At 36.4% G+C, this 26,713-nt stretch overlaps 1 protein-coding gene across 1 annotated transcript in view; it reads right to left on the bottom strand.

The window, feature by feature from the left end:
- Positions 1–26,713, bottom strand: part of RYR2 (ryanodine receptor 2) — a 1,099,979-nt gene that overhangs the window by 295,509 nt on the left and 777,757 nt on the right. Inside the window, exons 45-50 of the mRNA XM_007942720.1 lie at positions 19,998–20,133; positions 19,312–19,498; positions 16,591–16,696; positions 12,816–12,936; positions 4,066–4,235; positions 2,214–2,434 (exon numbers count right to left, since the gene is read on the bottom strand). Of these exons, the coding sequence (XP_007940911.1) occupies positions 2,214–2,434; positions 4,066–4,235; positions 12,816–12,936; positions 16,591–16,696; positions 19,312–19,498; positions 19,998–20,133 (941 nt within the window). The remainder of the gene's footprint in view (positions 1–2,213; positions 2,435–4,065; positions 4,236–12,815; positions 12,937–16,590; positions 16,697–19,311; positions 19,499–19,997; positions 20,134–26,713) is intronic.

Below are 26,713 nucleotides of genomic sequence, written 5' to 3'. Positions count from 1 at the left end.
GCAAACGACAATGGACCATTAATACACAAGATGACATAACCCAAAACTCACAGCTATGGACATATTCAAAGTAAAATAAGCTTACAAGATTGTAAACCGGGAACCAGAGACATCAACTGGCAAGTGAAGACAACTACAAACAAAAAGAGGGAAAATACTCAGTACTTACAGAACTTCTAAATGGTGAGGAAATCAAGAGAGTTGCAAGATAGAATGGACTGTTCTAATCTTGGGGAGAAAATTATAAATCACAGGGTAATCTCAAAGAAAAATGATAAACCTCCACATCACAATAAAAAAGAGGACAAGCACAAATATTCAGCAAGTACTAAAACAACAGCAACAAAGGAAATGATAATATGATTCATAAACATAATGAGCTCAGCACAGAAAATAATATGGAAGAAAGAAACCAGGGACACCATGAAAAAACACATAACAAAATGACAGCCACCAATTCATACTTGTCAATAAAAAAGCCCTATAATATAGATAATTATTACTTTCATTTTCCAGACCCTTAGCATTAAGGAAAAACCAGTATCACTGCCATTGAGTCAATTCTGACTCATAGCGACCCCTCCTTGTGTTTCCAAGGCAGTATCTCTATGGAAGTAGATTGCCCAGGCTTCCTTCCAAGGAGTGGCTGGTGGGTTTGAACTGTCCGCCTTTTGGTTAGCAGTCAAATGCCTTGTATTACTAATGTTAGGAGCTCAAACACAATCTGTTTTAGTCAAGAATCCATGCTCTGTTTCTCTCCCGCACACTTAGGATTTTTATACTCCTTTCTCTGCCTAATTATTTCTTTGGAAAATGAGGTTCAAAGTTTAGGACCACATTTGTTGGACAATATTTGTTCTAAAACATATAACCTGTTGTATGAAACTAAAACTTGCTATTTACACATTTTATTTACTAAAATAATTAAATAAGCATGTCTTTTAACCAAAGAATAAAATAACTATAAGGAATTATTTCATACATTTGAAGCTAGTTTTCCATTATTCATTTAAGTAGACAGACTGTACTGTCTATGGAGAAGTCTGCTTATATGAAACACAGACCTATTATGTATTCAAAGTCTGTCTTTTTGCATAAGCCTCCTCAGCCCTTGTCCTGAAATAAAAATGTACACCTGTACACACACAGAGACTAATACACACTTGCCACATTTGTTCTTTCAATCCTTCTCTAGCTTGGGAGATCATCTGTATCTAAGAAAACTAATACATTTGTGCAGGTAGACTTAAAACAGAATGAATCTAACTTTCTAGAGCAGAAGATAGGGCATCAGCACCTAATTTGGGTTGGTTTGACTTGTAGCCAGCTTTTAGAAATTTCTAGTACCACCTCTCCAAGCCAATTACCATTTCAGCTCAATCAAGAGGCACTGTTGCTCCTACTTCTGTAAAGCACTAGGCCAACATTTTACTTGATTAGCCAAGATCCTAAACCACTATTAGTTGAACCATGCTCCCAGAAACAGGAAGCAGGTAACCAGGAAGTAACACTTAATTTCTTTCAAAACAACTATGCTTCAATAGGAGGGGCCAATGGGGTGCTGGTTTTCCAGACTGGAGGACTCATTCAACCTTAATCACAGCCACACATAAGTAATTCAGTAATATTAACATTAATGATAAAATTATACTTTATTTTACATTTAACAACTTCCTTTTTATTTCCTCTTCTGGAAAAGAAATTAAACATCATCACACACAGTCTAAAAGGGAGAATATATTAATATAATTATAATTATATATAATTATATTATAAAATATTTTTATATTTTTATAATATATTTTATTTATATAATTTTATAATATATATTTTTATAAAATATATATTATAAAATGTAAATATAATTATAATTAATATAATATATAATCATACATTAACATGCCCAGAGATTCTTCACAGAAATACTCTTACCACCAACATCCAGAATAGCATACTATACTGAGTCAAACAGTGTAACCAGTGTTAGATACCCTACAAAGGCCTAAAGGACTCCTCTTTAATGTAACAAAGACAAAGAGGTCTGAAAGACCCACACTTAAGTGCATAGGACCACCTAACATATAAGAAATCCAACAAATTAATTTTTGAACAGAAATTGTCTCTAAACTTCATAAAAATTTGTCAAAGATCTCAGAGTAATTTCTCTTTCTTAAAGAAGAAGAAACTTGGCATTGAGTGAGATGCCCACTTACCCACAAATGGAGAGTAAACACACTTCTATGGAATCCCGTTGAGCTTTGGTAAGTGAGCAGCCCTTAGAAAGTCTGTACACAGTGTGAAGTAAAGAGTCAATGAGGGAAGCGTGGTGCTCTGTGCCAGCAAAGAGGGGAGCACATCTCGTTAAGAGAGGCAAGACGGCTGTGCACAGGTACCGATTGAGGGCCAAAGCCATGTCTGTAGCACTCAAAGCAGCCTACAAAAGGAATAGAGAGCAGAAAGTTATTTGTGTTTGGCAGCCAATAGTTTTCAATGAGATCAACAGATTAACATGTAATTTCACTACCTATGGAGAAAATGGCAAAAAATATGAAAAATGAAAATGCATTCCCCAGTCTTACCTTTAAATGCAGTTCATATGATCGTTTACTCCTAAATACTATCAACTTTCAATTTTTCATCTACAGATAAAATGAATGAAATTATATCTATCTCTTTAAATGCCCATGGGTTCAATTTCTAAAATAAAATATCAATGTTAGAATCAATGAAAGGTGAAGAAACTAGTGATATTAGAGTTTGAGTACTTTTCTTTGGTGGGGGAGGATGGAGAAGAAAATTCATTTGTCATAATAGATTTCATAATCAAAAATTCTTTATGAATTCTATTTATTTATATTATTTATATGTTTGCTTCATGTTCATCAGAATCAATAATCAAAGATTTACTATATTACTATTATCGTATTATCATGTAAGCTAATTTAGGTTAAGAATTTCATATAAGTGTGCAAAACCAAAAAAAAAAAAAAAAAGAAATTTTAGCTTCATTTTCATAATTTTGCTCTCATTTATTCCATGAAAGGAATATTTTCAACTCAAAATCTGATTTCCCTAACATCAAAAGACCCATTTAATTGGAAAGAAAATTATATATTATGGTAACTACTAGAATAACATTTGGAACTTCACATCAATTTACAATGATTTAGAAAGCTGGATATTTACACTGATGACAGAAGATCATCTATGTGAGTCACTCAATATAGAGGATAGATTTTAAACTATCTGTCCCTTAGCAGGGGGCTCTGGTGGCATAGTGCCTTAGGCATTTAACTGATAACCAGAAGGTTGGTGGTTCAAATCTACCAGTCACTCCTCGGAAGGAAGACTGGGCAATCTACTTCCCTAGAGACACTGCCTCGGAAACCCAAGGATGAGTTGCTATGAGTCAGAATCGACTCAACGGGAGTTTTTTTTTTTTTTTTTTACCCCTTAGCAAATAAAGGCACTAGGATAACATAATTAGTATGATTCAATAATGCCCATTCAACCCTCTTAATAATTTAACTACTTTCATTGAGAAGTATAATTGTTTAGATCAAATTCACATTGTTGTTGTTGTTGTTGTTATGTGCCGTCGAGTCGGCCCCGACTCATAGCGACCCCTCCTTGGGTTTTCGAGGCAGTATCACTACGGAAGTAGGATTGCCCAACCTTCCTTCCGAGGAGTGGCTGGTGGGTTTGAACCGCCAGCCGTCTGGTTAGCAGGCAAGTGACTTAGCCACTATGCTACCAGAGCTCCTCAAATTCACATTAAACATAGGTTAATAGGAATTGCTGTGACTTCCCAAATTAGGGTTATATGGACTTCTTTTTGTCTACCATTATTAGAATTCTTATTATACTCTATTTCCCCCAATATTTAGTGAATTCTTAAGGTCATAGTCTGTTTTCTCTCTCTCTCTGTTTCCTAATACTTGTCTGAAAACATAGTAGGTACTCAATAAATGTATGCTGATGAATGAATGAAAGAATGAATGAATAACTATGAAGCCATAGCCTCAAGAGTCAAAAACTAAGGAAGTCAATTGTTAAAATCATTACCGTATCTAAAGAGGCAGCAGCCCGCAGATCTGGCAGAAAGCCAACCTCAAGAAGATGGAGGAGGAAATCTTGAACCTCAATCCCATAGACCCTGTCAAGGAACAAAACCATGGCTGCCTTGTGATCTGGGCAAAACCCCGCAGACATGTCAGGCTCCACCACATTCCCATCTAAAAGAGAGAAGGTAACATTTTTGTATCAAAGGCCATGGCAACAATGATCTGATATTACAAAATATTTTTTAAATAAAGTTATCAATGGAATTATTTTCTGTTCTTATTACTACCCATAAACAGCTGGGAATTGGCTGAGAAAACAATGCAATTTAAATTCAAGGTCACTTAAAATGTTATGTGATCACCCATTTGTTACCTGAATACATGGCAAGGACATAGTGTTTGACTACATGCTGAGAAGGAAACAAAACAAAACAAAAAGAACCAAAATCCACATTGTAAATCCAGAAGTAAACACTTAAAAAGTTAAAGGAGGGATTTTTAATCTTTCCAGTCTTCTCATCCAATAAATCTTATGTACCCCTATATGACAATTATGATTCATTTAGATACTCATGACTTAGAAAAATATAAAATGATAATACTGTGAAACCAGTATGGCTATGTGTTAACTTGGCTAGGCTGTGCCCAGTTGTTGGGCCATACACTATCCTAGATGCTTTAAATGAAGTAGATACATGTGATATAATCAGTTGATCTTACCTAAGGCAGGTCACCCACCCTAGGTGAAGGCCTCTGAACCAAAAGGGTATTCTGCCTATAATCTAAAAATAGACATCTTGCCAGAATTCTCCCTGTCACCTACCTGATAAGACTGTAGGAATCTCCAACCTGTCCTCTGACCTACAGAGTTTGAATTTGTTAGGCCCTATACCAGAAGGCTGGCAGTTCAAACCCACCAGCCACTCCTTGGAAGGAAGATGGGGCAATCTACTTCCGCAGTGACACTGCCTTGGAAACCCAAGGAGGGGCCATTATGAGTCAGGTCTGATTTGACGGCACATAGCAACAACAACAGCATTACCATATGAGCCAATTCCTGAAAATAAATCTCTATCTCTATATATCTTACTGGTTCTATTTACTAAGCAAACCTAAGACAGTGATTTTATGATGATCAATTGAACAAAATGTATTCAACTGATCATCACAGTGTTTAACAACATATAGAACGTATTTGAGAGTCATATTATTTTCTCTATCAATACTGCATGATTGGTACACACGTAGATTAGTGAACACCTTAGAATAACTCCATAGCTTCATTCAGAGTTTGGGTACAACTGATACAAGAAGTTATGGAATTTTATGTACCAATTTGAAATATTGGAGAACTAATTTATTTCCTATTTGCACATATAATAACTATGTCAAAATGTTTTGTATAAATAAAATTTATAAATTTTATTAATAATACCATAGAGTATTTAATATTAAGGCAACATTGAAGAAAGAAACCCCGAAAGACGATACATGATCCTAATCATCATGAGAGAGTAAAGTGACTACTTCTCTGTTTTAACTTATAGTCAATGAATAGATATATTTTTTCTATTTGAAATGTGAAAATGAACAAATATCAATATCATAGAGGATATAATATTAAAAGCTTTAGTATGCTGAACATCTTCCTTTCCTTATAATTTTACAAAGAAGGATAGCTCTGTTTGCACTGTTGTCATGAACTGTGTTAGGAGTACTATAAATGTGGTCTCCTATCATTCTCACAATCACATTATCGTCAATGTTACTAGCCCCATTTAATGGGCGATGAACATTAAACGTCAGAGAAGTTAAATAACTTGTCCAAGGTCATATACTTTGTAATTGGCAAGGTTGGATTTAATTCACCTAAGGTTATATTTAAACCTAAAATTGGGTTCAGAAACAAAAGGCAGGAAAAAAGAAAAAAAGACCAAAGTGGATATCAAAAGAAAGTCTGATATTTGCTCTTTAACATGGAATAGTTAAAACAAAAGGAAAAAATGAAGTAAAACAGGTGAACAGAAGATTTCAGAGGTTGACTCAAGAAGATAAAGTATTATACTGAAATGTGCAAAGGTCTGGTGTAAAGAAACCAAAAGGTAAGAACACATTAAGTATTTTTCTAGCTGAAGGAACTGGAGAAAAAGTCAAGCCCCAAATTGAAATAATGAAGGATTCTATGAGCAAATATTTGAATAATGAAGGACGCATCAAAAGAAGATGGAATGGATACACAGAATACCAAAAGAATTGGTGAAGGTTCAACCATTTCAGGAGGTAGTATATGATCAAGATGATCATACTGAAGGAAAAAGTCTAAGCTGCACTGAAGGAATTGGCAAAAACAAGGTTCCAGGAATCAATGGAATGCCAATTAAAGTATTTCCACAAACAGATGCAATGCTGGAAGCAGTCACTTGTCTATGTCAAGCAATGTGGAAGACAACCATCTGAACAACTGGCTGCAAAAATTCAAATACATGTCTATTGCAAAGAAACTGATCCAATGGAATGTGGAAATTATTGAACATTATAATTAATTTCAATTGTAAGTAAAATTTTGCTGAAGATAATTAAAAAATGATTACAGCAGTACATCAGCAGGGAACTACCAGAAATTAAAGCTCGATTCAGAAGGGGAGGTAGAACAAAGGACATTATGGTCATTACTGATGTAATGGGGCATTACTGATGTCAAATGGATCTAGGCTGAGAGCAAAGAATACCAGGGAGCTGTTTACCTGTGTTTTCTTGACTATGCAAAGGCATTCTACTGGATCATGCCAAATTATGGATAACATTGTGAAGAATGGGAATTCCAGAGGAGTTAATTGTGCTTACATGGAATATGTACATAGACCAAGAAGTGGTTGCTTGAACAGAACAAGGGAATGCTGCATGGTTTAAAAGCAGGACAAATGTGCATCAAGATTGTATCTTTTACCAAATGTATTCAGTCTGTATGCTGAGCAAATAATCCAAGAAGCTGGACTATATGAAGAAGAAAGTGGCATCAGCTTTGGAAAAAGACTCATTAACAATCTGCAGTATGCAGATGACACAACCTTGCTTGCTGAAAGCAAAACAGACTTCAAGCACTTACTGATGAAGGTAAAAGCCTTTATTATGGATTCTACCTTAAAATAAATATAAAGAAAACAAAAACCCTCACAAATGGACCAATAAGAAACATCAGGATAAACAAAAAAACAATTGAAGTTCTCAAGGATTTTCTTTTATGTGGATCCACAATCAATGCCCACGTAAGCAGCCATCGAGAAACCAAATGATGTATTGCATTGGCCAAATTTATTGGAAATGACCTCTTTAAAGTGTGAAAAAGCAAGAGACAGAGGTAAAATGGTGTTCTGTTGACATACTCCACACAATCCCTCTATAAGAAAGACAAAGAAAAATTTGGTGAAACAGATACAGATAATAATCCTGGAACTCTGAGCATCAAATGAGAGAATAAAGAATTAGATTGAGTGTTGATGGAGTGAAGGTGACTGGGACAGAGAAGAAGCTGGGGCCCAACAAATTGTAGCCATTTTGAGACAAAGAATGCATCATACACAGGCAAGAAAAAACAAACTTCATCGAATCCACACTGGGACAGAGGTACAGCATGGACAGATCTAGAGGGGAAAAAAGGTGAGTAGAATATGCACTGGATATTGAAGAAGAAACTGCAAGGAAATGGGTGAGATTTCCAGTGGCAAATGTGACCACAGAGCAAGAAGAGAGCTAGTGAAGGGAGATGAAACAAGTCATTACTAGTGAAATTAGTTGTTTGTGTTGAGAGCTCACGTGAAAGGGAAAGTCTCTGAGGTGGCAGTTGGAAATGATGGACTCTGGGTGGCCTACCACCTGATAGAATCTGGGCAGGGGCTGGACGATCAGTTGCAAATGTTCAGAAGTGCATTGGGCCCATGCCAATGAATTGTGACTGCAGAAGTCTGTTCTTTACTTTCCCAACCACACCTTCTCGTGACAAAGGATGAGCCCTTTCCCTCGCCAAACAATCTGGTGGCTAGGATGGCCACCAGTGGCCCACACCCACCTGGTTCATCAGACCACTTCCTCACACCAGCAGCTCAGCCACACATTGCACCATGCCCCAAGCTACAGAGCTAGTCTCTGCAGCTCTGCTTCCCTAAGCCTGTGTCACTGACAGGGTTTCCTCCCACTGAATGCAAGATGGGTATCACTGCAGCCTCCTCAGTTGGAGGTGCTCATGCTCACCAGGATCTTGCCTCCTCTGTGGGCAAATTTCCCAGGAATAGTTTCATAGCCCCCTGCTGTCACTGCTGCTGGTTGACCATAACTGTACCCCAGGCTTCCTAAGACTATAAGATCTTTCACTTTTATTCTCCTTTTTACACTTTTTCTTCCTTTTAATTTATTTTCCCCTCTTCCTTGTCTTCTTCTATTTTTACTCATCTTTCTTCTCATCCAACACCCTTAATTAGTTTTTCTTTTCTTTCCCTTCCCCACCCAATAGAAAGACATAATAAAGAATTCAAAAGAATCTATCTACCTACCTACCTACCTACCTATCTATCTATCTGTCTATCTATCTAGTTGCTGTTGTTATGTGACAATAAGTCTGCTCTGACTCATAGTGACAATATGTACAACAGAATGAAACATTGTCTGGTCCTGAACCACCCTCACACTCCTTGCTGTACCTGAGCCCATCATTTGCAGCCATGGTGTCAATCCACCTTGTTAAGGGCCTTCCCCTTTTTTGCTGACCCACCATTTTACCAAGCATGCTATTTTTCTACAGGGAATGGTCCCTTCTGGCAACATGGCCAAAGAAGGTGAGACAAAGTATAAGCATTCTCGCTTCCAAGAAGGATTCTGGCTGTACTTCTTCCCGGACAGAATTGTTAGTTCTTCTGGCAGTCCATGACACTTTCACTACACTTCAACAATACCACAACTCAAAAGCATCAACTCTTCCTTGGTCTTCCTTATTCACTGTTCAGATTACATGCATATGAGTTGACTGAAAACACCATGACTTGGGTTAGGTGCACCTTAGTCAACAAAGAAACATCTTTGCTCTTCAGCACTTCGAAGAGGTCTTTTGCAGCAGATTTGCCCAGTGCAATATGTCATCTGATTTCCTGACTGCTGCTTCCCTTGTCTTCTAGTCAGTGCTTCAAGTCATCCTCACTTTTCACCAAGCAAAGTTGTGCCATTTGCATAGCACAGGTTGTTAATGAGTCTTCCTCTAATCCTCATGCCATGTTCTTTTTCATATAGTCCAGGTCTTGGATTATTTGTTCAGCATACAGATTGAATAAGTATGGTGAGGGATAAAACTCTGACACACTCCCTTCCTGATTTTAAATCATGAAGTATCCCTTTGTTCTGCTCAAATGACAGCCTCTTGCTCTATGTACAGATGCCTCATGACTACAAGTAAGTATTCTGGAATTCCCATTCTTCTCAATGTTATCCATAATTTGTTGTGATCTACACAATAGAATGCTTTTGCATAGTAAATAAAAGACAAGTAAACATCTTTCTGGAATTCTTTGCTTTAAGTTGAGATCCATCTAACATCAGTTATGATATCCCCCATTCCACACCCCACCCTCTTCTGAATCCAGCTTGTGTTTTAGAAGTTCTCTATCAATATACTGCTGCAACTGTTTTTGAATTTTACTTGTGTGTGATATTAATGATACTGTTCTTTATAATTTCCACATTCTGTGGGATCACCTTTCTTTTCAATGGGTACAAATATGAATCCCTTCCAGGCAGTTGGCCAGGTATCTGTCTTCCAAATCTCTTGGCATAGCTGAGTGAGTGTCTCCAGCAGGGCATCCATTTGTTGAAACATCACAGGGGGTATTCCATCAATTCCTGGAGACTTGCTTTTCACCAATTCCTTCAGTGCAGCTTCAACTTCTTCCTTCAATACCATTGGTTCTTGCTCATAAGCCACTTTCTGAAATGGATGAACATCAACCAATTCTTTTTGGTGCAGTGACTCCATGTACTCCTTCCATTTTCTTTTGATGTTTCCTATATCATTCAATATTTTGCCCATAGAATCTTTCAATATTGTATCTCAAGGCTTAATTTTTTTTTCTTCAGTTCTTTTAGCTAGAGGAATGTCAAACATGTTCTTCCGTTTTGGTTTTCTAACTCCAGGTCTTTGCACATTTCATTATAATAATTGACTATGTCTTCTTGGTCTGCTTTTTGAAATCTTCTGTTCAGCTATTTTATCTTGTTATTTCTTCCATTTGTTTTATCTACTCTCTGTTCAAGGGCAAGATTCAGAGTCTCTGCTGACATCCATTTTGGTCTTTTCTTCCTTTCCTGTCTTCTTCATGACCTTTTGCTTTCTTAATGGATGATGTTCTTGATGTCATCCCACAACTCCTGTGGTTTTCAGTCACTGGTATTCAATGGATCAAATCTATTCTTTAGATAGTCTCTAAATTTAGGAGGGATATATTCAAGGTCATATTTTGGCTCTCATAGACTTCTTTGAATTGTCTTCAGCTTAAACTTGAATTTGCATATGAGGAGTTGATAATCTGTTCCACAATCAGGTCCTGGCTTTCTTTTGGCTGAAGGTATTGAGCTTCTCCATTGTCTCTTGCCACAAATGTAGTCAATCTGATTACTGTTTACTCTGTCTGGTGAAGTACATGTATATTGCCGCTGTTTGTGTTGTTGAAAAAAGGTATTTGCAATGAATAAGTCATTGGTCTTGCAAAATTCTAACATGCACTCTCCAGCATAATTTCTATCACCAAGGCCATATTTTCTAACTACCGGTGATTCCTCTTTGTTTTCAACTTTTGTGTTCCAGTCACTAGTGATAATTAACACATCTTGATTGCATGTTCAGTCAATTTCAAACTGCAGAAGTTGGTAAAAATCTTCAATTTCTTCATCTTTGGCTTTGGTGGTTGGTGTGTAAATTTGAATATTAGTAGTATTAACTGGTTTTCCTCAAAAATGTATGGATATTATCCCATCACTAACAGCATTGTACTTCAGGACAGATCTTGATGCACTCTATGTGATGATGAATGCCACACCATTCTTCAATTTGTCATTCCCATTATACTAGATCACATGATCATCTGATTCAAAAGGCCAAAACCAGTCCATTTCAGCTCACTAATGCCTGGGATATCAATCTTCATGTGTTCCATTTCATTTTTGACAACTTCCAATTTTCCAAGGTTCATATTTTGTACATTCCATGTTCCAATTATTAATGGATATTTGCAGCTGTTTCTTCTCATCTTGAGACATGGCACATCAGCAAATGGGGGTTCCAAAAGCTTTACTCTATCCACATCACTAAGGTCAGCTCTACTCTGAGGAGGCAGCTCTTCTCCAGTTGTATTTTGAGTGCCTTCCAACCTGAGGGGCTCATCTTCTGGCATTATATTGCACAATGTTTCAGGGCTATTCATAACGTTTTCCAGTAATATACCAAACAGTGTTTCACTGCTATTCATAAAGCTGTCACTGGAAAATTCTTTGAGAAGTGGATAGCCTGTTACTTCTTCTGAATCTGTCTTAGTCTGGAAGCTCCACTGAAACCTGTCCATCATGGATAACCCTGCTGGCATTTCAAACACTAGTGGCATAGCCTCCAGCCTCACAGCAACAAGCAAGCCACCATAATACAACAAAATGACAGACAAGTTTGTCTCTTTTAGTTGTTCCAAACCACTCTGCTCACTTCCTCCCTTAACTGCTCCAAACCACCACTCTCTCTTAGCTGCTCCAACACACGCCCACTGCACCTGGCTCACCTACCTGGCCTGTCTCAGCCACTCTAACACCCACCCTCCATGCCTGGCTGGCCTACCTGGCTTGCTCCAGCCACTCTAATATCCACCTGCCATGCCTGGCTCATCTACCAGCCTGAGTAGGGTTTGTGATATTAGTACATATGAGATTTTCCTTTTTCATAATCATATGGCTTACAAGTCAGGTACACAGTGAGATCTAGGTTCTAGACCTGAAGTATTACAAGCTAGCCTTCTCTGGATTATAATTAATAAATGAAAAGAATTATAACATGCATATTTTACCTAAATTTGTTTTTTCTAAAATTAGAGGTCTGCATAAAAATAATCTAATACCCAATAAAGTATTGAAAAGTAAACAATACTGAAATTTGGAAAAATAAAAACAAGGCATAATTTGGGATCTAACAAATCTTTCAAATGTTTTCAATAATCATGTACATCTTTTTAAAATTATTTCTTTCATCTTGAAAAGAACAGTTTTTTCAACATGCTTGGAATTTGTAAATCTCTAAGCCAAAAGCAAAAATTATTGTTTTGGAAAGAAAAGCATTATAAAAGAGTGACACTGAAAATTGACAAAAGGAGTAAAGTAAGGAATTGAGGTTATGAAAGAGAGAGGAGAAAGAAGACCAAAGAACATGAGAAGGGAAATGACATGAACCAGTTCAGGGACATATTTTCTCTTATCTGAAGTGTCAGAAATGCCACATTAAAAAAAAAATAATCAAAAGCTCAATGTAAAGTTGGCTATTTAAAAACGCCAATGAGAACAGAAAATATTTTATAAAATGATACACTTTATAGAGTATTTAAAAGAAAGAAAGAAAGAAAATTACATAGGGTACCTGTGCTGCACAAGGAGAAATCTTGAGTACTGATAATTTTATTTAAAACATCATGTCATCCAACCTAGCACTGAATTACAAAGAATAGAAGAGGGTCTTACCTTTGGCTATAGTTGGCATCTGAAAAGCAATGCTAATTACGCCTACCAAATCTCCCAGTGGAATTAAGGATCTCAAAATAGACCTGATCCTAATGGCTTCTCCCTTACCAGCATGAATCAACTAAACGAGAAGAAAATAAAGGAAAATTAAAATTACTTTGTAGAATCAGTGCTATACTTACATGCACAAAATGTGAATCACAGGAACCTGAGCCTAAAATAATTTTCTGTTACGTAAACATAAAATTAGACCTCTTTTAGAAATTGTTCTTTCAGGCTTACAGGCAGATACTTACTTGCCCTGACTTCAGCATAAACTGAATTATACTATAGCCTCTTTGAAGTGTTAAAACATACTGAAACTCGGATTAGACTATCAGCACTTACCTCAAGAAATTACATATAAATACCAGTATATAATATGAGCCTCTGTTTAAGAATCCAAGTAGAACCTGATGCTGATAGTAAAGTTATCTATGTGGTTTCCTAGAAGGTACTTAACTTCAGTACATTGTAAAAAGTGCTTCAAATTTTTATATGTCATATAGTGAAATATTCTATGCATCAAGTGGAACACTAAGCTCTACTAGTTATTTAATCATGATATAAATTCACAATAATCAAAGAGTTACTGATTAGAAATAAACAAGAAGATCAATAGAAAATAACAATAAAAAACCTCAGCAAAAGACCCAGATATGAGAAAATTTAGTATTTTATACAGATGACATTTGAATACTAACTCTAAAACTCACTGTCTTTGAGTCAACCCAACTCATAGCAACCCTTCCTTGGGTTTCTGAGGTGGTATCACTATGGAAGTAGATTGTCCAAACTTCCTTCTGAGGAGAGGGTGGTGGGTTTGAACCCACAGCCTTCTGGTTAGTAGTCAAATGCCTTAAGCACTATGCTACCAAAGCACCTGTCTGATTACTGTGAGGGTAAAAATGGATTTGATATCTTTATTAATCAAGGATGTACATAATAAAATAAAAAAATTTTTCTTGAAAATACTTCTCAAGTTGAATTAAAAAAAAAAAAAACATTAATTTATTTTTCCTTAAAAACTAAACAAAGTACAGACACGTGAGTTAAATATTTACCTCAAGTAGACACACGCCCTGGAGAGAACAATTATGGGAGAAGGAAGGGCTGCTTATGCACAGGGATACAGCTCAGGGGGCAGGAGAGTATGGAGGGATGGACACTGGGAAGAGGTAACTATGGGAGGAAGTGGGAGGGGAGCTGTTGCATTGTGGTAAACTGTGGTCAATGACATGAGACAAAGTATATGTGAACTGCTGTATGGAAAGTGAATTTGCTCTGTAAATCTTCATCCAAATAAAAAAAAAAAAAAGTCCTATACCAAAAAATAAAAAACAAAAAACTAGCAGTTAAGAATTAGGGAAAGGACCTGTGAGTAGAAATTTCTGCTTCACACAGAAGTTGGAGAAAATCATAAAATCACATTCTTTGAATGGCAGGTTAGCAATTTTTCTTCTCATATATATATAAAGTCATATGCAAAGCTAAGACCCACAAAGAATAACTAAATCATTTCATAATAATTCAGAATCATCTTCAGCAAAACCAAATTCAAAGAAAGAACAAATAATAATCCAAGGAAAAACAATTACCTTTAGACCTTAAACATATACTAATATTTGCAACTTATTTAGCTTCCTTCTTGCTTTGTGGTAAGAATTTAATTGTATGTCTATCTATATTCCACTGGATTTCTCCAAAGAATAGGTTTAAAATGTGTGGGGAAAATGGTCAACATAAATCCTAACAGTCCTTTTAGAATGTCACTGGCTAATACAATAACTATAATGACTATACTGTGCTGTACTTTGTACTCCATACTATATTATACACAAGTACAAGGAGTTCTGGTAGTGTGGTGCCTTAGGCACTTAACTGCTAACCAGAGGTTGGCAGTTCTAAACCCATCAGGTGCGCCACGGAAGGAAGATGGGGCAATTTACTTCTGTAAAGATCCAATGCCTGGGAAAACAAAAAGAGGGTCACTAAGAATTGGGAATTGACACAATGGCAGTGAATTTGATTTTTTTATTATGGATTATGATAAAATCAAGACTCTCAATGTGTGTCTTTAACACCCTCAGATTCCCAGACAGCAGGACAGGTGTCTGTTTCTTCCACCACTGGATGCAAACCACAAGCTCAATTTCTAAAATAACAGTTGTTGGAGATTAATAAGATGTGCCAAGGTTGTCCTTTATGAATTTACTTAGTTTTTTTGTTTTCCACCTAAATACAGAAATGAAAATAGAACAAAATTTCTATTAACTTAATTTTTTTCTCCGTTCCTCTGGCCTTTTCATTTTCATAAGAAAAGGAGGAAACACTGTAAGCAGAAAGTTGTTTCTTTTTTTATCCGTGATCACCTGTAGTATACAAGTGTTATTATAATTATTATTATTCCATTCCCATTTACTCAGAAGAAAGTCACATTAACATTTAAGTTAGGTTTTTGCAAAAATTGGACAGGAGGTGTTCTAGCATTTCTCCATTCTTAGTGATTCTTCTCTGTTCACAAAGAGTGTAAATGGTGGGAGAAAGAGGGGATCCATAAGTAACAGTTCTCCTGACTTCATGCTTACACCAGTGCAGAAGCATATCTGCATTTCATAACCTTCTACCCAGCACTGACCAATGTGATTCTATCTCTGGGTTGTTTCCCATTAACAGGTCATGAAACCAATTTTATGAGCCTTGCTTAGCATTTTTAAATGAATACATTAAAACAAAACAGAATAAATTAAAATACTGTAGAAAATATTAAAGGAGCTCTGGTAGCATAGTGCCTAAGCCACTTGACTGCTAAACCAGGAGGCTGGCAGTTCAAACCCACCAGCCAATCCTCGGAAGGAAGGTTGGGCAATCCTACTTCCGTAGTGATAACTGCCTCGGAAACCCAAGGAGGGGTCGCTAGGAGTCGGGGCCGACTCAATGAAAAATAACAACAACAACATAACAGAAAATATGAAAGGGTATTACAGGTAAAAATAAGTACTACTTCACAAATTTTTAATGTCATCTTATCAAAAAACTTAGAAACTGATTTACATTGAAGAACTCTTTCCTTCCTCATTATGTCCCTCTTCCCCTACCTTTCTCTCAAATCAATGGCAACCATATAGTAGCTTGTTTACAGGGACATGATATTGTATATAAAGAAAACTTGCGTTGGTAGCAATGGTTGCTTTTTGTGGGCACTAAAATAGGAGAGGGAATTATATAGGGTAAACAGGATTTTTTTTCCTTCTTAAAGTATAGGGAGGTTATATTAGCTTTGTTGGTATTTGCCATTGAATCAATTGAGAAGCATAGTGACCCTATAGGATAGAGCAGAATTGTTGCATAGGGTTTTCTAGTCTGTAATTTCTATGAGAGTAGATCGCCAGGTCTTTTCTTCTGGGGAGGCACTGGTGGGTTCAAACTGCTGACCTTTTAGTAAGCAGTCAAATGTTTAACCACTGTACCACAAGGGCTCCTATAAAGTTTTAGGAATTTAGAAATAAATAACTATCCTATCAATGACTTGTACTGATATCTCATTACTAATTTTTACAACCAGTAAGACATTCAATTAAGCAAACGCTTGTTGAGCAATTAGGACTGGGCTATTACTTCTAATGGAGTATGAAGATTGCTGGCTTTGAGTGCTTTTGTGGTGCCTGCCAGCTACCAATGTCTCAGCACAAAATGTTAAGTCAAGATTGCTCCTCCTATGCATCAAGACACTTACATGCATCTCAGGTGCACAGCGTCCCAACAGGTCAATCAATGCTGCATAAAAGGTCATGATTGCATTCCCCATGTGGATGGTGTCATCTTCCTCTTCTTCGGTATCACTTTTGTAAATTTTTCAAAGAAATGAAAAGTAAACAGGATCATAAAGTGATCTTTTAGGTCTATTACATACCTATCAGAAGATAGGGGCCACTAAAATATTCATTTTTTTTCCTTATAGTTTTCATATATGATTTTTATTTACATCTTGGCACATTTAAAAGAAAATCACAATGATTTAAAGATGAGATCTGACATTCTATCACAATAAACACATTTGTGGGAATTTCATAATTAAGATTTCTTCAAAAAGGAAGAACAATTACTAATTTGATATATTATAAAAAGGGTGTTAGTATTTTATAGTACAGGTTTCCCCCGATATCTGAAAGCAGAGAGTTCCTATGAAATTTTTCGTAAGCCAAATGTCATAAAGAAGCAATTACCATTAATTTATGATGGGAAAAAATTTTGAGCATTTCCAGATCTAAAAAAAAAAAAACTTATCAAATCATATGAAATAACACAAAAACCTTAAAATAACATGTACATATAGTGTTCATACACACGCATTTCAAAGCTATGGCAGCTTGATGCTGAGTTTAGTTCCCGGGGAAGGAGTTGGGTAATGCCACTCTCACTGCTCTGGGTGCGTACTGCCCCATTAATGGCTCGCTGGAAAATAAACACTCAACACTAGTTCCACTTCATAACAGTAAAAATCTTCTTTCTATTTCTTTCAGTTAGCAAAATCCGGTAATAATGTAGGTATCTCATAAAGCAAAGTGGCGTAAAGGGAACTTTTGCAAATCTGGGGATACTTGTACTTTATAAATGTTGTTTCATTTGTTCACCTATCTCTATACCACCTATCCTACCCCAAATCTCCCCCAAATCCAACATGTCTCTCTTCCCATCTGTCATGGATTAAATTAAATTAAAATACACTAAAATCCTTGTACCTCTGCTTGAAATAAGGGTTTTGCATTTATCATATTAATATGTCATATTGGAACAGGGTGGATCCTAAACCTAATCACTTCTTAGTGCTACCTTATAAAAAGGGAAAATAGATACACAGAGGGAGAGGAAGTTTCCACACAGGCATTTATAAGCAGCAAAGGAACGCCAAGGTTTGCCAGCAGACACCAGAAAGTAGGACAGAAGCTCATAGAAGGAATTGGTATCTGAGAGTTTGAGTTGAACTTTTATCTTCCAGAACAGTGACAGAAGAAATATCTACTCTTTAATTTCACCCACTTCTGGTCTCTTCTTTGTTATGACAACATTAGGTAACTGTTATAGACTGAATTGTATTGTAAATTCTATGCCTGTGGTTATAATACCATTTAGAAATGGGTTGTCTTTGTTATGTTAGTAAGACAGGATTAATGTAAGATATGGACTGAATCATCTTTTTGACATATAAAAGTGATTAAATAAGCAAGAAAAAAAAACAGAAATGGGGTAAGATAGATGCCAAGATACATAGAGATCTCCAAGGAACCATAAAGCAGAAGCTGAAGAGACAAGAATCTTTCACCAGAGCCAAAGGAGAAAAAAAAGCCTTCTCCTTAGAGCCAGCACCCTGAATTCAGACTTCTAGACTCCTAAACTGTGAGAAGATAAATGTGTTTGTTAAAGCTATCCACTGTTGGTATTTCTGTTATAGCGGAACTAGATAACTAGGATTGTAACTAAGATGCCACCTCTCTGATATCAATATAAATATTTTATCATCTCTTTGATGAGATAAGTCTGGATGACCGTGGAGATGCTTGTCCTTTCTTCTTTGGTAGCTTAGTGGAGGGCTAACTTCATTGGACTCAGCAGTCTCAGAGTGATAGTGAGAGCTTGGGTGACATCTTCATGTTTTCATGTATAGTTGTTCTCAGGTGTGGTGTGGTCCTAGGTCAGAGATCTCTTGGTATAGTTTTTACTCCTTAGAGAAATGAAAGGTTCCTTAGCTACTCTTTGGCTAATGAACGTATATCTTACAGGGGTAGGGATGGGCTTATTCTTGCTCTTGGAGTGCCCCCAGACAAGTATCCCAGCCACGGTGTGTGCAGAACCTCTATGCTCCATCTGTATGTGGAAGAATAAGGGTCGGCAGGACTGTATGACTTCTGCTACTTCTCTGCTTGAAAATTTGAAAGTTTCCCCCAATAAGGCCTATATCATATCTGTGACAGTGGTTAGTGGAGTGGTCTCATGATCGCCTTGTAAGACACTCAGCTCCAGAAATTTAAGAAAAAAAAAAATCTGAAGACTCAGTAACTGACATGCCTAAAATGACACTAAGTATTAACAACAGATAGTACGTAGAAATGTGAGTTCATGACTGCTTCCTCTATCTGTCATCAAAACCTTAACCAAGAACTTTATTCCTCACACTTAGAACAACACGGGGGATTCCAGAAAAGAGGATGAAAGGATGCTCTACTCTAATTCCTAACTTACCTCCCATCATTTGTGATTATTCACTTTGACATGCCTCCTGGGAAAATTTGTAAAATATAGCTCCTCCTAAAACCAAAATGTCTCTCTACTAAATCCATACAACATTACTTGCATAACTGAGAATTACTTTGCAATGAATAGAATGCCAATTATGTTTTATAAAAATTTCAAGTCAGGTACTATAATTCACTCTTGAGGGGGTATATATTACACCTACAGTGTTTTACTGGATCCACTTGTGGGTGAGGGACCATCTCTGGATGGATCCTCAGCTATCTTTATGGCTTCTTCCATGGCTGAGAGGAGACCATTTCCACCTTCCCCTCGCAAAGCGGGGCCAAAACACTCAGGTCTCCGAATAAGTAATCTGACCACGACATTTGCATTCTCTTCCACACTCTCCCCTACAATCAAATGGGGAACACATATAAACAAATACTGATTACATGGAGTAAATATTTATTATAATCTAATGTTGTTAAAAAACAAAACCAAAACTAAACCCAGAAAATTAGTACCAAAATCAAAATTTAATACAAATTAGACAGCAAATTTCTCTTTTTGCACTTAAAATTTTCCGAGTAAAGAAAAATGTTGCAGAGGCATAAACTCATTAATTTGTTATGGGGAATAAGGCCATAATCATTGCTATCATTCAAATTCAATTACAAAAATTTATAAGAATTTAGGTGTCTAAATATTTTAATTTAATTAAGTATGGCATCACCACAAAAATAAATATTGTAAAATAAATTATTACTGTGAAAAAGCTGATTAGAAAATATTGTTTCTTTACTAAATTTTCACTTCCTTATGAAAATAGTGAGATGATTCCTTATTTAATACACTTAATTTCATGTAGTTTTAATAAATCAAAAAAAATCCCAAGAAATCAAGTCATACCATTACAAAAGACAGCAAAGCGGAGAAAATCAAGATATCTCTCTCCTTCGACAGGATTCCACCCAATGTCTGGATATCCCTTAGATACCAGCATCTGGCAACTTTGCAGTCCACAACCAGCCAAATATCGAACTACCTACAAACAACATGACAAGCAAGAGTTAACCATTGGAAGAAAATGTATTAGATGCTTACATTAATAAGATAAATTATATTCTCAAAGGATGCTTTAAAAGAAACACATTTTGGCAAATTAAATTTTTTCTTCTACTATCATAATAATCCACATGAAGTCCTTTTAGTAAAATCTTAATTTAGAAATATTTAAGCAAGGTGTCATCATAATAAAAATACTTATGAACCAACTCTATGAAAGAAAATGATTTCTGAATTTCATTATAATTTAATTTGAGATTCTTACTAACAAGGAGCTCTGGTGGCATAGTGCCTGAAGTGTCTGACTGCCAACCTGAAGGTTGTTGGTTCATTCACCAGCCACTCTGCAGAAGGAAGGCTTGACAATCTACTTCAGTAAAGATTTACCATATCAGAAACCCAAAGGGGGTTGCTATGAGTCAGAATCAACTTGATGGCAGTGAGTTTCTTTCTTTCATTCTTTTTTTTTTTTTCCTAACAAAGTAATAATATCTTTTGATGAACTTCAAAAATGTCTAGCGTCCAACAATTCCACTCTTACATCTTGAAAGCAGGGACAAAAACAGATACGTGTAACCAATGGTCACTGCAGTTCTATTCACAATAGCAAAAAAATGGATACCACACAAATCCCTATCAACAGATGAATGGATAAAAATGTGGCATATATGTACAATGGAATAAACTATTAACCAATATCAGTCACAAAGAGAAGTGAAGTTCTGATACATGCTACAGATGGATGAAGTTTGAAAACATCATACGTAGTGAAGTAAGTTAGACACAAAAAGATTGCACTACTATGAACTATCAAAAATAGGTAAGTATATGTTGTTGTTGTTGTTTGCAGTAGAGTTGGACCCAACTCATAGAGACCCTTCCTTGGGTTTCCGAGGCGATATCACTACAGAAGTAGATTGCCCAACCTTCCTTCCGAGGCGTGGCTGGTGGGTTTGAACTGCCAGCCTTCTGGTTAATGGTCAACTGGCTTAGGTGCTATGTTACCAGAGCTCCAGGTAAGTATATTGTTGTTGTTGTTGTTATGTGCTGTCGAGTCAAACCCGACTCATAGCGACCCCTCCTTGGGTTTCTGAGGCAGTATCACTACGGAAGTAGGATTGCCCAACCTTCCTTCCGAGGAGTGGCTGGTGGGTTTGAATCGCCAGCCGTCTGGTTAGCAGGCAAGTGTCTTAGCCACTATGCTACCCCAGCTCCCGGTATATAGAGACCTAAATTTATTGGTGGCTACAAACAGTGGGGGAGCAGGGGTAAGAAAAGAAGAGTTACTGATTAGGAGACACTGTGTGATAGGAAAAATTTAGAAACAGATAGTAATGATGATTGCAACATGGTAAATGCAATTAATGTCACTGAATTGTACACATAAAAAATGTTGAAATGGCAAATAAGTAAAACAGAACAACAAATATAAAAGAAAATAAAATGTCTAATGAGCTTTGGCTAAATGCCAAACCTGTCTGAATCCATCTAAGATACTGAGATATAAAGATATTTTAAACAGGTAAAGTGTTCCCTATAATGATATATCAACTTAATGAGGGTAGTGGAGTGAGAAGACACAACAAAGACATAGAGAAAATTTAAGTTTAGAGTCAAATATCCCTGGGTTGAGAGCTGGCCCCCATCATTCTCTGGATGCATTATTTTGAACAGTTATTTAAAGTTTTTGAGCCATGGTTTCCTTCTCTATTAAAGTTGAGATAATAGCACCTACCTGTCAGCACTGTGGAATTTAGAATAATGAATATTTTTGCTTAGCTTTGCTTTTTAGGATATTTTGTTCTAAGTGAATGTTGGTTTTCTCTAATATATTTCATAACATGTCCAGTTTTCAATGAAATTCCTAAAGATGTCTTTATTAATGGTAACACTGTAGAGGAAAAACCTGTCAAATGAGTTTATACTCCACTCAAGTTAAATTAGTGTTAAAAAGAAATGAGTAATTTACCTTCCCTTACTCTCCCACTGCTGTTGTTGTTGTTGTTATGTGCTGTTGAGTCAGACCTGACTCATAGTGACACCTCCTTGGGTTTCCGAGGCAGTATCATTATGAAAGTAGATTGCCCCATCTTCCTTCCGAGGAGTGGCTGGTGGGTTTGAACCGCCAGCCTTCTGGTTAGCAGTCAAGTGCCTTAGCCACTATGCTACCAGGGCTCCTCTCCCACTGCTAGTAACCTTCAAATAATATTTCTTTCTATGATTTTTTACAGTAGAGGACTCATACAATATTTGTCCTTTCATGACTGACTAATTTCACTCAGTATAATGCCCTCTTGGTTCATCTATGTTAAGAGGTATTTCTCAGTTTCATCATTATTCCTTAACAATGTACAGTATTCCATTGTATTTATGTATCAAAGTTTGTCCAGTCATTCACTAATAGGTAGTTAGGTTGTTTCCATATTTTTCCTATTGTGAATGATGATGAACTGGGATGAACATGGGTGGGCATATATCCATTCATGCCATGATGCTTTTTTCTCTAGGATATATCCCTAGTAGTGGGATTGCTGGATCAAATTATATTTCTATTTCCAAATTTTAAAAGTGTCATACTGTTTTTCACAGTGGTTGGAGCATGTTACAGTCCCACTAGAATTTCAGGAGGGTTCCAATTTCTCCACACACTCACCAGCATTTGTTGTTTTCTGTGTTTCTGAACTTTGCTATAAATGCTGGGGTTAAATGTTATCTCACTGTTTTGATTTGAATCTCTGTAAGGGCAAATGATCATGAGTATTTCTTCGTGTGTTTGCTGGCCACCTGAATGTTTTCTTTGGTGAAGTGTCTGTTCATGTCCTTGCCCCATTTTTTAACTGGACTGTTTGACAAATACTAAATGGAGGGAAGGGAAAGGCAATAGACAGTAAGGGGGTGCTCAGAACAAAATGGTAAGGCAAAAGAAGATACTGGGAGGAGCACAAGAGTTAAAGGCAACGAAGGTAAACACCATTAAATACACAATCCTACAATAACAGTAATAACAATAATCTATGAGTAGATAGATAGATAGACATGCAGGTTGAACAGGTGTGGGAAGATGAATGTGACAACACCCATTAACATACATTAGTTTGACAGAGGATATTTCAACATTTGCTGCAAATATATCCATGAGTATAGTTACAGGAGACAGTTTTGAAAAATTTTTAGCCATAACCAAACACATTGAAGGAACCAGTTACTGGACTGCAGGCTCAGGACTATAGTCTCGGGGAACATCAGGGTCAATTGACACAACATAGTCCACAAAGACAATATTCTATTTTTGTGAGTCGTGACTGGGGTCTTAACAGCTTATGAGGCAGTTATGAGGTGCAACTATTGATCTTTCCCCATCTGGAGCAAGGAAGAGTGAAGAAAATCAAAGACACAAGGAAATGATTAGTCCAAAGGACAAATGGACCCCACAAATCCCAGCCTCTACAACACTGAGGACAGAAGAACCAGATAGTGCCTAGCTACCACTGCTGACCACCCTGAAAGGGATCACATTAGGAGTTCCTGAGTACAGTGGGAGAAAAATGCAGAACAAAACTCAAATTTATAAAAAGGACTAGGCTGATAGAGACTGGTGGAATCCCAAGATCATGGCCCTTAGAAATATTTCAAGGCCTATAAGGTGAACCAGGTATATATACATTCCTTAGAATAATCAACCATTTAAGATCAAAAAGGCAGTATTGGACAAGGGATAAAGCTCAGACGACAAGAATGGATAGGAAAGAAGGATAAAAGGAAATAGTAAACACAGGGAGGAAGTGTTACATTGTGGGGATTGCAATGAATGTCACAAAACAAAATGTATATCAATTGTTAGATATAAAACCTATTTTCTCTGTAAACTTTCACCCAAATCACAATAAAAAGTTTTTAAAAAGAGAAAGTAGTGTGTAATATTAGCTAAAAATATTTTATACCAATTTTATTGAGTGCCACTTATGTACAATAAAATCACTCATTTAAAGGATAAATTTAATGAATTTTGATATATCACTGTCAAGACATAAAACAGTTCTATCACCCTTCAAGTTCCCTAAGGTCTCTGCAGTCCATATATCCTGACACATCTAGGCCCAGACAAGAACTGATCTGCTTTCCAGTAAAATTAGCTTGCATTTTCTGGAATATTTCATAAACATAATCATCTAGTACATATAGTTCTGTGCCTGACTTCTGTTACTTAGCACAATTTTGAGATCCATCAGTGTTGTAGCATATGTCAGTTCCTCATTCCTTTTTATAGTCAAATAGCATTATATTGGTATACCTCAATTTTGTTTAGTCATTAATCAGTTAATAGATATTTGAGTTGCTTCAAATTTTGTCTATTATGAATAAAGCTTCTATAAACATTCACGTACATGTCTTTGTGTGAACATACATCTTCATTTCTCTTGAATTAAGATATAGGAATTGAAAGTCTAGGTCATATGTTGGATGTATGTTGAACATTTTAAGAAATTGCCAAACTCCTCTCCAAAGTAGTTGTATCATTTTTCACTCTCTATGGCAATACATAGAGTTACAGTTGCTTCACTGCATCTCTAGCTCTATTGTTATTGCCATTTCACTCCCAGTTTTAGTCTTTCTAGTTGGTATATAAAGTTTTACATAATATATGGGAGGAAATTATCTCCAGGTTTATCAGAAATGCAAAGATTTGGTATCCCCCGTGACTAGCTTGTCAAAATGTTTTGGGAAAGAATTCATTCTTTCATGGCTTCAGCAGACATTTACTGAGCATCTATGCAGTACTAATGCTATACTACAAAACAGGGATAAAGCAGATGAACAAAACATTATGACTTCACTGGTCTTTAATTATCGTGGTGAGATTTTAAATATATCGATCCACCCACTGCCATTTAGTTGGATCCTACTCATAATGAACCCTCCTTGGGTTTCCGAGGCGTTATCACTATGGAAGTAGAGTGCCCAACCTTCCTGCCAAGGAGTGGCTGGTGGGTTTGCACCACCAGCCTTCTGGTTAGCAGTCAAATGCCTTAGGATATATATGTATACATATATACATATGTGCGTGTGTATGTGTATATATATATTTCTCAAATGTAAATATTTAAAATGTAAATAAAATGGGCTTTTTTTTTTACTTAAATAAAAAAATATGCACAATATAACAACAACAAACTATTTTTTTTCTACTATTGAGAATCAAGCAATACAGAGAGCTAGAAAGAGCTTAAAGAAAGATTGGGGAAAGAGGTTTCAATTTTAAATAGTGTGGACATGGAGATCTGTTAAGCAGGTAGCATTTGAACAATGACTAGAAGGATGTCTGAAAGGGAGCCATGAGAATATCTGGGAGGAAAATACTGAAGACAGAGAAAATAGCAAGTGCAAAGATCCTGAAGGCAGAAGCATGCCTGGTATGTTCTAAGAACAGCAAGGAATGAGTATGACTGGAATAAAGGGAGAGAGCAGAAGAGTTGTAGGAGATCAAATCAGATGATAACTGGATCAGATGGTATAGAAGCTATTGTAATACCTTTGATTTTTACTGAGTGAGAAGTCTTGGAGAGTTCTGAGTAGATGACTGACATGGTCATTTTAAGAGTATTGTTCTGGTTGCTAATGTCAAAACAGACTCTAAGAAAGCAAATGTAGGATTGGGGGAGATTTAGAATACAATTGCAATCACAATTGAGGGAAAATAATCTATATTCTTGTGAACATATATGTGGCTTAATATATTTAGTATGAATAGCCTTAGCATGTTACTGGTGCCTTGTATGCAATACATAACCTTACAAATGAGATGAGCTATGTGTATGAGATGCTGAAATAACCTTTCAGGAAATGGAAATGTACCATTACAATAAATGTGGCAGCAGATATCGTGATAGGACAAAAACACACCAGAATATAGATAAAGTAATTTGATGTTGTTAGCTACTGTTGAATCAACCTTGGACTCATGGTGACCCTATGAACAACTAAATGAAATGTTGCCCTATCCAGCCCTATGCCCATGATTGATTTCAGATCAGACCATGGTGATCCTGAGTCTTCATTGGTTGACTTTGGAATTAGATTTCCAACCTTACTTCTTAGTTCATCTTAGTCTGGAAGCTATGCTGAAACCTGTTGAGAATCATAGCAACACAAAAGCCTCCACTGACAGATGAGTTGTGGCTGTACATGAGGTTCATTGGCCAGGAATTGATTTCAAGTCTCTCACACAGAAGGTGAGAATTCTACCATGAAATCATCAATGCTCCAAGTAAGTTGATAACCTAGCCACAAATCATAAAAAATGAATGTTATCAGACAAAATACATTATCCCAAACTTTTTTTTTTTTTTAATAACTTTGATTTTAGTTATCGATTCTGACTCATGGAAACCCATGTATGCAGAGTAGAACTGCTCCATAGGCTTTTCAAGGCTGTGACCTTTAGGAAGCAGATGTCTTCTGGGGCATCTCTGGATGGGTCAAAATTGCCAATAACCATTTGTATATTTTTAAATGACCTTGAAAACAACTACATACAAGCATAATTCACACAAACTCATGTG

Source organism: Orycteropus afer, unplaced genomic scaffold (assembly GCF_000298275.1).
Source record: "Orycteropus afer afer isolate SDZICR_OR568_19922 unplaced genomic scaffold, OryAfe1.0 scaffold00096, whole genome shotgun sequence".
Classification (NCBI taxonomy): Eukaryota; Metazoa; Chordata; class Mammalia; order Tubulidentata; family Orycteropodidae; genus Orycteropus; species Orycteropus afer.
Note: the sequence above shows the minus strand (reverse complement) of the source record. Positions and strands in the feature narration are given on the sequence as shown.